General features: G+C 39.8%; 1 protein-coding gene across 7 annotated transcripts in view; it reads right to left on the bottom strand.

The window, feature by feature from the left end:
* Positions 1–606: 606 nt before the first annotated feature.
* TBC1D30 (TBC1 domain family member 30) overlaps positions 607–16,636 on the bottom strand; it is a 57,958-nt gene continuing 41,928 nt past the window's right edge. For 4 of the 7 annotated variants that reach the window (XM_087763897.1, XM_087763893.1, XM_087763898.1 and 1 more), the window contains 7 exons: positions 15,882–16,050; positions 12,808–12,913; positions 7,109–7,221; positions 6,796–6,935; positions 4,924–5,130; positions 4,659–4,715; positions 607–3,317 (listed from right to left, as the gene is read on the bottom strand). In XM_087763897.1, the coding sequence (XP_087620023.1) occupies positions 2,536–3,317; positions 4,659–4,715; positions 4,924–5,130; positions 6,796–6,935; positions 7,109–7,221; positions 12,808–12,913; positions 15,882–16,050 (1,574 nt within the window). In that variant the 3' untranslated portion in view covers positions 607–2,535. The remainder of the gene's footprint in view (positions 3,318–4,658; positions 4,716–4,923; positions 5,131–6,795; positions 6,936–7,108; positions 7,222–12,807; positions 12,914–15,881; positions 16,051–16,636) is intronic. The other 3 variants (XM_087763896.1, XM_087763899.1, XM_087763895.1) reach the window with 2 other exon arrangements.

The raw sequence follows: 16,636 nt of genomic DNA, 5'->3' as shown, positions 1-16,636 counted from the left end.
GTCGCATGGAAGAGAGCATTAGCACAAGGAGGCCTCAAGGAGAGCAAGATGCAGAGGTTTATGGAGCAGAGACTCCCACCATCGTGCTTCCCAACGTCCTCCGTGCTGCAGTGCCGCTCTTCCAAGCACAGCTGCATCATCAGACCTCGTTTGCTGAAGGGATTCCCTAGGGAAAAATAATTGGAAACTTCTCTGGAGTTCCCTGGTTCTCTGGACCTTGTCTTAATGTTCCACCTCAGTACCAAGTGATGAAGTTGCTTTTGCTGTATGCTCAACAGGCAGATTTCAGGTAGAGAGTGAACATCCTTTGAGGTACTGAACAGCTAAAATGACATGCAATTTTCTCATCTAGCAGTACTTAAAGAAAATTTCCTGCAGCAAACATCATCAAACTAAGGCACTGAGTTGCGGCAGTTCCTTCGCCTCAATCCTAATGGCACAAGACCTTCAGAGCACGCTCGTCAATTATTGATTAGGTATGAATCGCTAGAATTAGTATTCTATTGGCATGTCTTTCCCCAGACCAATGTCCATGCAAAGCTTGCTAATCTTCCATTGCTTAATCACATCTTAACGTGTTGAAAATTCATGCACGTACTTGGGACATTTTAGCAGTTTTTGCAGAACGACAGTCCTTTTATTTTTACTGGTTCAGTATACAGCCGCACGATACACTGAAGCTAAGAAAAACTGGGCAGAATGATTCACAGTAAAATTTTGAGAAGTCCATTTCTTCTAAATCAAGGCAGAAACAATTCTCATACAGTCCATGATCAGTGACTAAATTCTACATTATTTTACGTTTACTTAGCGCTATAAATAATCATTAGTGACAATACTACTCTAACCTGAAACTAAGGCAGGGGCAAGATCTGATCTACATGTGTTTTATATTTATAGTGTTCATACTTGTATATTATTTTATATGCATACACTTGTATAAAACAACAACAAAATAAAACTGTCCCCACAACAGTAAACAGGGTATATTGTACAGCTTATAAGTTATGGTACACAGTAAAATTGATATCACATCCTATAGGTTATGGGATACATTAAAAAATAGACAACAATATATTAATTTGCAAGTTTAACAAAGAATTTTAAAAGAGGAAGAAAGATATTACATACAATGGGACTGATTCATCATTAGTGCTTTTATTCCAGTTTAAAGTAATGGCACTTTCGTGTCGTGGCAAACTTGGAAGCAATAAGGTAATGAATCCCAGTCAATACATACAGTTCGGCAGAGCTGTAACATTTTAGGAGCAACCTGAATTTTTTGCAGTGCTTGATTTTGCAACCCTGAAGTTGAATTGTTCACATTTAGTTTCTCTGCCTGCCTTTCAACGTATGGAGGGGGCGGGGGGGAAGTACCTGTCTTATGGTATTCATCTGCTTTGCTTTTTGATTTGGAAGTAAATACTCAAGCTTATCGCTTTGCCGTTGCCCTTTCACACCAAACCAGAACCAAGCCACGGAAGCCCATGGCAGTCCCATGGGTCCATCCCACTTACGCAGCGGCTGATGCGTTGGCTTTTAATGATAAGCGGCACCCTAAGTATCTAATCGCTCTATTTATAGAATTTAAAACCCTAAACTACTTTGGAACATTCATACATTTTACCTACTGCTAAGCTGGCAAACATGATTTAATTACAAGTCTCTAATCTAGATAATAGCTTTTAAATCCACCGAAGCCAAGATGTGCCGTAACATTCATACAACTACACATATAGTTGTACCTAATTTTGCAGTGCTGCAACTCTCCAGCAGCAAGTAACAGAATTGTGTGTATGTACATATGTTACAGGAGAGGAGCAAACCAGTGCTGTGGATGGACTTATGTCTGCTATTCTCATGCTCACTGATTACATTTATATTAAAAACAGTATCAGCAGAGGACTGCTGTGGGCAGAGAAGCACAAAATGCTGCTCAAGAATGCACTGAAGCCAGATGGCCCAGTAAGCAAGTGGTAATGTCAGACACAAAGCGATACTTTCGATTGCTAGGGCTGCTTGTGCTTCTGTTAGTCACGACTTCTCCAGCTACGCGCAGAGCATGATGGTGAGGCCTAACGGGGAAGCTGCGTAACAGTCATAAAAACTGTCATACCTGTCTGCTGCACCAGACGATTTGTCTTTCGAGCTTTGAAAGAGACAGGAGGCAGCCATGGGGGGGCTGAGGGGTTAAAGGCAGCTGGTGATTTTATGTCTGAGTTAGATTTAACAAAACTGTATGCTTCACGCTGCAAATCAATGTTTATTTTACGACCGAACCATCAGAATCGACAATAGGGTGCCAGGGTGCATCTTCACTAATCTATCCCATAACAACACCAGAGCACAATTTTCAAAGACACATATTTATACATCTGGTAACCACTTTTGTCCCCATTACTTAATTAAAGATTAGAAATGCTTTGGGACACACATACACACACCCACATTAAAAAAACCAAACCAAACCAAACCAAAAAACAATACAAATTTTTTGTTGCTGTCAGAAATAGAAAGTGCCAGGTAGTAAGTATGTCATCGTTTCCTGGTCCCACTGTTGCCACTGGCAGACTTATTGAAACTTCTGCTCATTTGTGGGAAGTGTACAGTTGGCGTTCGTTCCGTGGGGCCATACAGCCCTAAATTCCTGGCTGTAGCTGACTTTCGAAGAGGCTTGACACTGGGAAAAGGATTGAAGATTTGCGGCTTTGGGTTCCCAGGCTGGGGAGATTTAGCCAGGTTTCCACTGTCGCTGGATGTACTGGAGGACTCTGATAAACGTGGCTGGCCAGACTGATGGGACGTTGATTCAGCATCGGTTTTGTTATCTGAGGTGAGTTCCAGTGCTTCCAGTTTTAGCTGAACCACTGACATGTTTGTAGTGCTGTCTGTAGAGACTGGCTCAGACGACTGCTGGTCAGCTTTTCGAGTAGTCCTGTCATCCAAACCACCTCCTTCTCTTTCTCCAAAGTCAGAACGGTTGGAAGTCTCCTCCTTTGCACCAGGACTATTTGTTTTACAGCTCTCGCTCTGCTCATCTATTAGTCCTATGGTATCCCCGTAGCCCAGCTGGCCTTTGGCCCTAGCAATATTCTTTCGATGAACTCGTATGTGAGTGCGCCACGGAGAGTTCAGTTTTGTTTTAAGATCTTCTTGAGGAATGGGAGACATCTTCCCTGGAGCATGACTTGGGATGTGAATAACAGCATTTTTGAGAGACCTGTTATTCAACTTCATCTTCTTTCCTAAAAGGAGGTGGTTTATCACTGGGGAATGGTTTACCTGAGAAGGGAGGAGGCTGGTAACTGGCCCTTTGTCTGAAAGAAAGTGTGCAAAAGAAACACAGTATTGTTAAAGAACAAAACAAATTAATGTTCTAAGGATCCACCACCAGATTTGATGCCTTTCTTGAGGTATAGCAAAGGTTTGTACGACTGACTGCTATTTAAAAAAAACAAACAAAACCCCCAAACCAAACAAACAAAAAAACCAACCTGAATTTCTCTTACATCTTGGAGTCGAACACAAAGCTATAATAAAGATTTCCTGTCCTCCCTCCCTGCTTCTTACCTATGGGTAAGTCCTGAGCCAGGAATACCATGAAAATAAATCATAACAAAAATAGCTTCTCGATTTTTGGAATTGCACTGTAACTGATAGTTTAACATTAGTATTGGCTTCTGATCTTTCCCCTCTCCTTCATTTCTCTTCCAACCGTAAGAAGCAATTCAGTCCCTATACAAGGTCAGTCAAATAAGCCTCTTCATGAGGCCTGTGTGACTGGAGAATGAACCAATGTATTTTTAATGGATAAACTGCACCAACTCTTTTCTATTAGGTCCTCTTATTAAACCAGAGCAGTAGACTCAGAATTAGGTAATTAGATGACTGTGATTAAACCACAAACCCAGCCCCGCAACATGATTAGTAAGATTAGAAAGGTTTGTGTTTAGGGGGATGGGGGTTGGCAATCCTTGGGAATCAACATTTTACTGTTTGCACTGTTTCTGCTGGCTACAGCTTTTGTTCAAAGCAAATACTTTACCGATATTGAAAAAAAAATTTCTTTACAAATTATGTTAATGAAAAATTGCAGCTTTATGTATTCAAATGCTCCTGCTGGGACAAGTTTAGACAATCTAGAAGAGGAATAAAAATTCTCCACAGTGACCCATCTGCATGGTTCAATGCTGGCTTAGAAAGATGACACCTAAGCGGGGAGGAATGAGTGAGGTGGGCTGTGTTCAGCTTCCACACCCACTAAAACCTTCAGCTGCGCTGTTCATGCTAACCCCCATGTTGCCAAGATTGCCAGTTGGGGAAATAGACTCCGTAACACAGATTGCTAAATAACGGACTGATGTCCAGTTCAATCCTCACAGCAGTATCATTATGGCTAGGTAAACCATCGGCCACAATGGAACATCTAAGCCAGTTCCTCCGCTGTGTAATTTGCCATGCCTGGATGAACTCAGAGGAGTTAGGATAATATGAACCAGCTAGGAATCTACCTGCCACTTGGTCTGAAGTGTACTCATCTCCTCATTTCACTTTTTCCAGTGCATCAGTATGTTAACTCCAAGAATGCCAAAGATTTAAAGTTTTTAATCAGAGAGATCAACACAATGCACCCAGATAGCAAAGACATTTTTAAATACCATTGTTCAGCTGGTCCCTGGGACCTAAAAAAACCCCAGGGTCATCATCTTCAGATCCTGACAAAAGAAGAAAAAACATCACCACCTCATTTACAATCTGTCTGTAAGAAGTGGTACCCACTTTGCTACTACTGTGTTATATATTCCATCAGTCTCTCTTGTTTTGTCTGTTTCGTTAAATGTAAAGGAATGCTATTTGCCTTGTCTCCTATGATGAAGTTAGCTTGTAATGAATCAGTAAGCAAAGCATGTTTTGATATGTTACCTGCTCTGATATACACATGGTGAACCTGCTGTTGCTGCTTCTTCTTTATCCTGGAATATTGCTTTTTCAGTGCATTAATATCAGTGGTCATACGCTCCATCATCATGCTGTTAAAAGCAGCATGGTACTCGCTTCGGCAAGAGTCTATTGCTCCTGGACTTAATTCTGCAATGTTACTGGAACCCAGACTTTGTTCTTCATTCTGATCTGCACAGAGTGGGAATAAAGTGGAGATGAGGAGTAAATTGGCATACTCAAGAGTTCCGCAGATTATCTACAGGGAAGTCGACGTCTGATTCCTATCGTCTGATTTAACCGTAGTCTTTAATTTAAAATTTATTATAATATGCATATTTAACAAAGCTGCACTATTTATAATAAGAAGTGTTACATTTCTAGAACTACTGCTTAAGAATAGCAAGGGTTTAAGGGGAGTTTAAAAGAGTACAAAAGGCAATTAACATAGCAATGCAAAGTTATAAGCACAGGTCTTCAATTACCCAAAAGTACATCAAGCCATCACTGAAGTAAGTCGGAAACTGATTATTAAAGACATTCAGTTGGTCAAAGAGGAGGCTAACAATGCAAGTTATAAAATACATTACAGTCAAGCGGGCATGAGATTAAACAACCGACCTAGTGATACCAGCAAGAAGCATCAAGAAACAGTTACAGCACCACAGGGATAAAGCTGTTAGTAGCAACAAAAGGGAGAGGCGCAGAGCAGCTGAGGATCAGGCAACTTGAGAGCGTCTCTGATCAACAGCTGCGGAGCAACAGCAGCAGTGCAATTTATTTTCACAGCTGCTTCTGATGCACCACCAAACTGGCACTCCAGGGTCAAGGGGATAAATCTTTTTCAAGGGATGTTTGTTTGGTTTTGGCTTAGTTTGCAACAGCAGTTTGATGTTCTGACTAAGTGCTAGCTTGAAGCAGCAGGTAGAGACTTACAGTCCCTCAGGAAGGGGAAAACAAAACACCACAGCAATCAAAGAGGAAAATTGCAGCTTATAGGTCTCAGCAAAACCAAGCCACAAGAATGATGATGTGTAATCAGATAACAGTGACTGCTACATCAGTCTGCGTTTTTTTGGGGGGAAGGTGGGGGTGGGTTGGGGATGAATAACTACAGCCTCTCCCAGGATATCATAAAATCACTGTTGATCCAGTACCATTTCGTAAAGGCTGCTGCAAGTCAACAAATGATCTGCTTTTCTTGTATGGATCAGAATTTTGTTCTGCTTGTAGAGCTTGCACAGGTGAACATACAATTCTATGAGAAATTTTATTTCAACGTGGAGGGATTTGAAAAATAGTGACATTTTGTCAGAACACCCTAAACCATACCCAATTTTATAAAAATGTAAATATACCCAAAACATACAACAGTCCAAAGGTTTAGCCAAAAGGGCGATGAAAGGACCTGGAGAATTCACTCACTGCTGACAGGTTCCAATATTAGCTATGCATATACTAATAAAGGTCAAGATTATTTATTACATGTACACTCTTTAGAAAATGCTGACTACCCAACAGCTTTCTTGGAAATAAGCATGGATTTAGGATGGACTTTTTTCCACACATGTGCTGCTTTTTCTGTGGGTGGGCAACACTATGGGGTTGGTTTTTTAACCATTACTGTAGCCAAATCCTTAACCCACGCTGTCATTTATTGTATACATACAGCCTTCAAACTTGACTTTGAAGACATCTTCATGGACCACAGAGCAAGTCATTTGGTACCTGCTGTAATCTCTATGTGAATATACAATACAATTTTCATAGCAGCTTTCCAAAAGGAAGCTATAGACGATTTTTGCAAGGTCATGCAGATTTCCATACATTTTCCAAAATGAACAAAAGCACTTTTACCTTTCATCTGTTTTTGGTATTTTTGGAGCTCTGGTGCCAAAAACCCACTTAATGGTCCAAGACAGCCAATTGCATTGGCAATTGAGTCTTCATCATCTAGGTCATTCTCCTCATCACTGTCTCTGGTTCTGCCCAGCCTTCTGTCACATGAGAGCACAAGAGAAATAAGAAAGAGACATTCTTAAATATGATCATTACCAAACATCTTTATCTTCTTCAGGAGCATACAAGGGAGGATACCACCTGCCTTTTCACTATTTGTGTAGGGCAAACAATAACCCTATACGCCATGAGCAGTGCATTTCAAACTTACCCTGAAAGTGAAGTTGATTTTACTGCTGCAGGGAAAGGAGTAATGTTGTACGTGTATTTCTCCCTTAATTCTGCCAGTTGTGGGAAGGGAAACTGAGCCATGGTATAAACAGTCTAGGGGAAAAAAAAATGCAGCTTTTAAAATTGTCACTTTAACTAACAATCCCACAAAAGATTTCTCCATGAACAGACTTTCACAGTCTTGCAGGATTAAAGGCTGCACATTCTCATGTGCTGTAAGAAAATGGAAATGGTCTAGCTTTATGATTCAGTCAGTATTTCCTGTAAGAAAAATAAAGACTGACTCACTAGAAAAATACATGGTTCAGAGGGAAAAAAAATAAAACCGGAACAGATAACATGAGATGTAGGGTCCTTTTCAACTCCTGTACTTCTTTAATAATGATTGTCAATCTTCTCCTTACCAGCACACCGGAAATCCTCCTCCTCCTCCAATTATGATTTCACTTACACGAATGCATCATTGACGTTTTTGGGATCTTGCAGAAGACCTATGTTTCTGCTCAAGTATTCAACAAGGTATTGACACCAGCATAGATAGGAAGGAGCAGATCCTCACTCAATGTGAACTGTTAACAGATCCATTACTTCACCTGAGCAGCCCCAAGAGCTTGTGTGAAGGAAATCATCACTTCCAACACAAAAGTTATGGCCAAAGAGGAAGGACCCAACATTATCCAGCTAACTTTTCTCCTCTCAGTTCCTGGTTTTCGTTGTTGTTTTGTGGGTTCCTTTTTTTTTGGAGGGGTGGTGGTTGTTTTTTAAAAGAAATTTGTTCTATGGTGAACAAAGAAACCTCTCTGCAGCTCTCTGAACTGAACATGTAGTCCCTAGAACTTAAAACAAGGCCATTAAAAAAAAAACCCAATACATTTTATTTACTTCAATACTCAAAGTTAAAGAAGATAAATAGCTGCAAATGCATTTGCTTTCAGCATTAAGCTGAATTTGCTTTAAGTAATTTTGTAATAACAGAATGTGTGTCACCAGCCAACCTGTTATAAAGATACATCATATTCATTGCAACATCACTGCTGATTTGTTCCTGCCTATTTTAGTTGCCTTTTTTTTTCCTGATTTTGTACACTTACAACTATTCAGGACTTTCAAATAACTACCACACAATTCACTGGGAGTCTCAATGTCAGAAGTAAAAAGAAAAAAAATGGCCAAAAATATCATTTCTCATAGTTTCTCTGAAAAATCATAGCTTTTCTTGAATATTAAATGTCTTCTGAAAGACAGTAATGTAAAAATTTCTCATTAGCTATGACAGAAATTTTTTTTCCTGTGCTATTAAGCCAGTGACATTTTCCTCTGAAGGCAAAATGGCCTCAATTAAGATGAAAGGCAATTTTGAACAATTTCTACATAATCCATTCCTGAACCATGCCTTGTCTGTGCTAAATACACTAAGGAAAATTGCAAACATGAATTCAGTACTAGACCTTTACTGACAGAAGAAGAAGAAGAAAAATGTGTCACCAACGGCAATGATGTAAGCAAGCAGGAGCAGGAAGGACGCTCCTGGCTGGATCAGGCACAGGGCAATAGTGCAGCTCAACAGGCTTCTGGGTGAAAATGTTTTTACAGTTCAAGCCGTGCACAGACTTGAAGGCAAGCAGAATGCCTACAAAAACCCAGAGCACGAACTGAAGCTTTGCCACTCCATGAAACTACAATGCTACTGTGAAAGACAAATATTCTCCAGGGCCTGAACAGCAATATCCTGGCAGTCTACCAGACGAAGGAATTTTATGATCTGGAGAAAGACCCACCTCCGGCCCAACATGTCTGCCTGTTTGTTTGATCTCCACCACACTTTCCTGTTTTTTTTTTTCCCATATGTCTCAACTCTCTCCCTTCATAGAGAAGGAGGTGTGTCTGGAATTTATTTCTACTCTTTATGTCAACAGCCTTCTCAGGTAACTTGTTCCATATGCTAGTTACCCTTTAAGTGAAACAGTCGACTCCGAGTCCTCCATTTACTCCTTGCACCTACTGTTTTAGATTATGCTTTTAGCTTTTGCCAGTCTCCAATCTGTGTCTCTTCCAGATCCTGTGCAATTTCTTCCGTTTAGCATACATGTTTTTAACTTAATTACTTGTTATCAGATTATAACTGGGGGCCTCGCTTGCCACCTGGCTAAGAGATCTACAAACAAATTTTATGCTAATGCAAGTTCCACTGGAAATTAAAAAAAATATTGTCAGTCAACACCTGTGATCTCCTCACAGCAATGCTTCAGAGTCAAAGCATCCTGTTCCTAGTTCACACACAGCCTTGGATGCCATTTGGTTAATTCTGGTGAAATTGTGCCAGAGGGGAACAGGCTACACATATGAAGCATGACGCAGCCAAACTTACTATCTTATTTATGGCCATAAGGGACAGATTCTGGGAACAAGAAAAACGACAAGGAAAAAACCTCCCTTCTCACCTTAAATAAGTAGCACTTGTCAATCCTTTGCCTTACCCTAAAAATGCAAAGCCATCTACACCCTCAGCAGAATACCATACAGAAGGTTTTGGGCTGTGGCTTCCAAAAGAGGGTAAGCAGTTTTGCCTTTGCAGACAGCTCAAAAATACTCAGGAGCCACTCCACAATGGTTTAAGGCTTCCTCTCTCTTTTCACTTTCACTAAGAAAGCAAAAGAAAATGCAAAACCAAAAACAAACTCAAAAGAAAACAGACAAAGTGCTACTCAAGTAGAAAGTTAACAGTGAATACCATCAAATCAGGGTAACTCTCTACAGGAGAGAGTCTAAAATGCTGGGGTACTACAGAGGGATTAATCCCTGTTCCCCTCCACCACAGTAAACACACAGGCATGCCTCTCCTTTTCTTGCTTGCTTCTCACCTCTTCTACGCTGGAATGTTTCTAGGCGTACAAACTGAATTAGTTTAGCTGCTTATAAAAATGCTCACTTTCTGAGAAGGCATGAAAGCGTGTACTCAATCTAGCACACACTATTTAGAATATCTGCAGACACCTAGCGTACAGCCTTCTGTCTCCATGTTAGAACCAAAGTTTATGAATAGGCCAATAAAATGACATTACTGAATACCATATTTGTTTAACTTCTAGTCCTAAATACATACCCAACCTAGCATCTGATGCGCACAGCACTTACCCTTTATTTACCTAAACTGTTCAATCTGAAAAATGGAGGAAGCTGCAGGCTTGCTTGGTCCTCCAATTCCTTCATGCTCTCCTCAGCCCAACATTGTAAGAGCTCTTGCCATGCAAAGGCCAAATCTGCCAAAGCTTTAAGCCCCCAGTCCTAGGTGTATGTACCATCTGCATGGGAGGGAGGCAGGCATTTTTAATGATAAACTTGCACCAACTATACATGCTGGTGGAGAGAATGAGGACAAGAGTCCTCTGATCTACTTTAGACATCTGCTCTGTCAACACTTGTCCCTGAAGCTGTACCTCCCTCCCTGAATTCCCAAAGGAAACAGGCCTTTTAGAGCACAATTTGTTTTCTAGTGGCAGAGAAGTGCCTGTTACTCTTCGCTGGCTTAAGTGAGCCTGACAGGTAGTTCAGATGCAAATGTAAGTGTCATGCAAGTCTAAAAAAAGCGAGATAATTGCCACCAGCAACCTTTACTAAATGTGTAGGGAAGGCAGAGTAGGATATTAATGCTTTCCCGCAGTAGGATACTAACCCTTGAGCCCCCTTGTAAAAAGTATTAGATGTAAAGTCACCATTCTGATTTTGATTGGGGGGGGGGGGGCGGTGGGGAAGAACATTTTGAAAACGAAGCAGTCTGAACATTCATCTCTGGCTGATTCCTCTGAAAAAGCCTAGAAGCCTAAAGCAATTTAAAAAATAGTGTCTTCAAGCAGCCTCCATCCATATTTCTTTATTTTCTTCTCCAACACAGAGAAAACTCTGCAAATGCAGCAGCAAGGCACGTGGTGGCATTTGTATCCCCTAATGGTAAACACTTGTCGTGCCTAATTCTCCCCACTTACAGTAAGGAGAGCCTAGAGTGAACACCTCAGGTGGAGACGACTACGCTGCCAGTGCCTGCCTTTGACTTGAAGAATGCTATCTAAACTATAGTGCGGTTTCTTCAACTGAGATGACACACATGAAACACACACACTGCTTCTCTATGCAGAAAACTTAAACCTGCCTCATTCTGGCTATCAATGGCAACAATGCTATCCTACCTTAATGCTCCTGTAAGTATCACAAAATACACATGTACACTATGAATACACATACACTTTGCACCAAGTGCTTGTTTTTTGCTGAAACACAGAAAGTCTGCTAATTTAGTACACTTATAATTGCAACAGTTAAAAACCCAAAAAGATTCTTCCATCCCTCCAACCAGTAAGTTACCTATGCCTTATCTTCTATTACCCACAACGGTGAAGGAGGAAATCCACACCGAGGCACTAAAGCCCACTTCAGCTTTCTCAACATTATTCTTTGTCACAAATGCCACATCTTGATTTTGTACTGCACTTGAGACCAGGAACTCAAACACAATGAATATGAGAAGGCATCAGCTTGGGCCACCATCCTCATATCTGAACTGCCTTGTGAGAAACCTTAACACTTATTTTAAAAGCATGTGAGTATCTCTGACCAGCTGCATTTCCATTTTTGAAGCAAAACAAAGCCACAGTGCTCACTTCTCTCATTCCTAGAGCTCCCTCATTAAACAAAACAGCAGCAATAACAAAAGCCAAAAATCCGAAAATGATCTTTTACTTCAGAGCAGTACTTCACCAGACAATGGAGGTGTATTATCCCAGACAGTCAATAAGTTTTGCTTCCAATAATGGGTAACAGAAGTCACCTGTTAACTACTGTAATAAACTCATCCAACTTCATATACTGAGACTGACTTTGTTTTCCTTCCCCTAAGTCAGGTACAAAATTTCAGATGAGTCATGTGCTCTGTATTTGCACCTATTTAATCACCATACTCTAACTCATCAAAAGCGAAGTTCCAGAACTGTAGCATGAAGTCTTCGTAAAACATCTAAGTAGACAACACCTCGAGGATATCAGAAAAAAAAGTGTAAGTGCAAATCAATACAATTACATCTGTAATACTAAAAGTCCTTGCCTTTCCCAGAACAATGTGGATCTTTGTTCTCATACAATGATGTAACTTCAAGAATTCAGGGACTGCAATTATCTACAAATGTCTTTGTTTATAGTTCACTGGCGACTGTTCATGGCTTTTTTTTTTTTTTTTAAAATCATAAGGGATATTTTTTTCCCTTCTAGCTTGATAAACTCTTCTCTCCCACAGTGTCTGCAGAATGAAAAGGACACAATGTAATAAATAACTGGCCAAAACATAAAACACCCTAAAAATTATGACTACTAAAAGATTCTACATCTTACTTGTGATATAATGTTCAACTGGATTTACACAACAAACTTTCAGCTGTCAACATACAACCAATTTTTATCAAATGGAGCCTAGTGGTTCTCTATATTTAATGTGCAAGATAAGATTTGAGCTTTAACTGCAGGTCATCTATTTGTTTCATTGACATGTTAGCTCAACTCAGTTATCTTAAACTTTTATTCTTGGGAGATCTTAGGTTTCTGCAGTATCTGAACAAAAATGTAATTTGTGAGAAATTAGCACCTAAAGGACACACAGAAAACACAAACAATAATTATATCACAATTACTCACCTGCATGAGTTCATTGCTGTCAATCAGACTGTCTTCCAGCATCTCCTGGGTCAGCTTGCCCATGGTACTGTAGAACTCGTCTGCAGTTTCACAACACTCTATTTGCCTACATCAAAATACATGCTGTTTTTTAATTTTACTTTTACATATGATTATACACCTCCAAACCAAAACTGAACTTTCTGTCATCATAAAATATGAGCTTCCACTAGTCACCTTAATTGTTAAGTTTATTGCAATAATCCTCCCTACGCTTCCCAATAATAATACTGCGCACATCACATTGAAAATACTGGTGCAGTAAAAGGATGTACTGAGCACAGCTTACTGTCCTGACTGCTCATGAGAAAGGATTCATGCATGTCCAGACAGGCCTCTTTCACTTCTACAACACGAGAACCAATAAATCCTGCCTCCCACTAGCACAAGGGAGCTCTCCCATCAGCTCAAAAAGGGAGCATAAAGATTTCTTGACTGCCTCATCACTCATTCTTCACTATGCACCAAACGTCTGAATTCACTGGTTGAACTGTCTTTTTGTCAGATGGGAACATATTCGCTGGCCAGAAAACATTCTGGTGGAGTAAATGAAGTATAGGTGTATTTATATATGTCATTGTATTCAAAAGAGCTGAGCTCACATAATGCAGAACGAAGGAAAATTCACTCGTATCCTGCATACTTGTGAAAGCTACTTCTAAATTAGACATGCAGACTTTTTTTTGTTTGTTTTGTTTTGTTTTTTTGTTTTGGTGGGGGGGGTTTGTTTGGTTTTGGGGGGTTTTGGGGGTTGGGGTTTTGTTTTTTGGTTTTTTCCACACTTTTCTTTAAATTTCTAAAAACACAGAATCACGCACAGAGTGCCAGCTAGAGAAGAGAAATATGAGTAATATGCTTTTGTCAGTTGCTGTTCTACATCCATTAGGGTCAGCTGCTAAACATCCTCTTGCCTCAAGTGAAAAATTTGTTTTACTTCTATCCCAAACGAGTGCATTGCTGGCTAAATATTGTAGCCTCCCATGTAAAATACAGCTGCTGGAATGATCAAAAAAGTACACGGCCTTTTTTCTTAAGGATTAGAAGAGGAAGCTTCCCTTGATCTTCAGTGTCTATAGAGAGCAACCATTGAACTATGAAACTCCTACTGAAATCTTAACATAGTTTAGCTAAAAGAATGATTAGGTAGTAAAAAAAAGGTGTAGAAACAATGGTTATGTAGCCAATTATCACAAACTTACTGCTTACCTTCCCCGCTACCTTCAGTCTCTCATGACCTCCGCATACTGCTTCTCTACTGCACCTATTTTTAACCTCCCCGTTCCTTCAGTCTCCCTCAAAACAGAAGTATGATCGAACCACCCACATTTACGAAAAGCACTTCTCACCCCATTTTCATGTCTAGAAAGACAGTCTTGAGAAGTACGAAGATCATGAGATTATGATCACTGTTTCAGGCCCCAGTTCCTTAAATCCCCCTGTTCTATTTCTAGTGGAGAAGAGAGAGGAACAAAATCACAGTCTTCTCCCGGCAAAGACATAGTGCCCAATCTTTTACTTCCTCATCTCATTTGATATCCTTAATCACGAGCTTACTGAATTTCAATTCTTGTTCAGTTTTAGTGACTCATTGTCTTCTGGATCTCTAGTTATCACACCAGTGTCCCCTTCTGTTAATTGCCCCCAAATCTGCCAGACCTTCTCCCATTCCCCACAAACAATAGTTACAAGGTGTGCAGTGTGATCAGCTTATTCTTTTGGATATATTCTTATAGATCTCTTCACCTTGTTCCTTCCAATTTTTATAAAACACGTTTCATTCTTCCTTTAAGTTTTACGGTAAAATCTTCAAAGCAATAAGTTTCTTTTTTATCATATTATGAGTTAGAACATTTTTAATTACAGCTTTTAAGTGCACAGAGACCCACTGCAATAGGACCTTTTATCTAAAGGTATGGTACAAAGTAATAAAGCACAATGGGACTACATATAGCTTAACCCTAATGCAAATGATTCACACAAGTTTCATTCATGAACTGAACAAATAAAGCTCTTAGGAAATTATTATTCTAATAATTATTATTCAGATTAAAAATTAAATATACTAAACAAAGTCTCTTACAATGCTACTGGCCTACAGTGCTAATTTATTCAGAAAGAAAAAAAGAAATTAAACCTCCAAGGACAGAGCTGAACATAAATCCCAGTGGTTCAGTCTCAGAGAAAAAAGGAAGCTGAGTGTTGATAGACATCACAAGAAAAATTTGATGCAGCTGCTGACACCAGCTGAAAAAAGTTTCCAGCTGAACTAACATCTGCTCGACCTGTCAGAGCTCACACCTCCCACTGAAGTCAGTGACAAAACTCGTTTCTCCGGGAGCACTGTATGCTCTTTGGAATGCAAATATTTGCTATGACAACAGAGGAGTTCAGAAGAACTAACCATCTCTTCTGTTTTGTCCTATGTGGTGAGTTTCCAAGGTCATAGAGGACTATAACAGAAACTTGGCTAGAATGTGCTGAAAAGCAAGGAATTTCAGGACAATTTGTTTGCAGGCCTTAACAGAAAAGAACTGCGTAACACTAAATCATTCTCTTAGTAACAATGAACTCTTTTCTTGGGTATAGCCAATGGGCTCAAATCCTTAAGTCTCCTCAAGTGAAAATAAGGGAATTAACATCCCCAGCTTCAGGTACCCAACTAAATTAGGCAGTCACCCTCAAGTCTCTCTGTATGTCTTTCCAGAGAGTATTTACGAGCTCCCTCCGAGGTCTATGTTCTGGAAAGTCCAACCAACCTTTTAGCATAGCATGAAGACATTATACACAGAAAACGCAAACAACTGAAGACATTTCCTGCAGCAAGGGCCAGTTAATTATCATGCCCATTCTGACACGACATCAGGAGCACGTGTTTTTGGGGAAGCCATAGAGGCACTTTGTGCAGCTTTTTCAAAGCCGAATCATTCTCCTGAAAGATTGCATCTTGTTTAGAATTGGGAACACGCTCTTCAGGATAACGTAAGTTACACTTTGCTCATACTGAAAAGAAGAATCAGATAATAACAACCACTTACTCTCCTAACTTTGCCCAGATAGCCAAAGCTACTCTCAGTATAATTTCAGAGCCTTCAAAGAATACCGAATCCCAGATCTTCAGAACTGTATGGTTGGGCAGGCAAGTGGCAAAGAGGGTCAGAAACCACTGCATTGTGAAGACATTTGTAAGTGGGGGTTCGTAGCCTCCTGAAACAAACAAACAAATTAAAAATGCTTAAAGTAATTGTAATTTACTATTATTTTACACGGAGTATAAACTGCATACTGAAATCCACCAGACATTCTAGTATCTCTGTTATTGCTCAAAACTTAGCCTGCAGCTGTCCACAGATAGGCTGAGAAAAAGAGCGATGGAAAAAATGACATACTTAGTCACCTTTCATTCTGCTGCACTGCAAAAAGCTCTAAGCAGCAGCATTGGTTTTGGACTGTAAACCTTGGAAAACACCACCACACTTTTTTTTCCCCTCATATCAGAAAGATTGGTTTTCCTTCCCCAAAGCCATATGAGCTAAAAGCTTTTATAAAAAAAACAAACAAACAAACAAAAAAACCAACCAACAACAACAAAAAACTGCTCCATTTCTTCCGAAAACTAATGGCATAAGAAATCTTTATCTATATGAAGGTGACCATCTCTGTAAAGTCTTATCTATTGTTTTAATACCCTGATGCACTGCCAGCTTAGCAGAAGCAACTGTAACACACTTAGTTTTCCTTTTGGCTTGTTAAATTTCAAATAAAATTTAGTATTTCAGCCTGAAACTCTGAA

This window comes from Nipponia nippon, unplaced genomic scaffold, assembly GCF_047370975.1.
Source record: "Nipponia nippon isolate SJK-2023a ecotype South Korea unplaced genomic scaffold, ASM4737097v1 scaffold_3, whole genome shotgun sequence".
Taxonomy (NCBI): Eukaryota; Metazoa; Chordata; class Aves; order Pelecaniformes; family Threskiornithidae; genus Nipponia; species Nipponia nippon.
The sequence above is the reverse complement of the archived record's forward strand: the minus strand, read 5'-3'. Positions and strand labels throughout refer to the sequence as shown.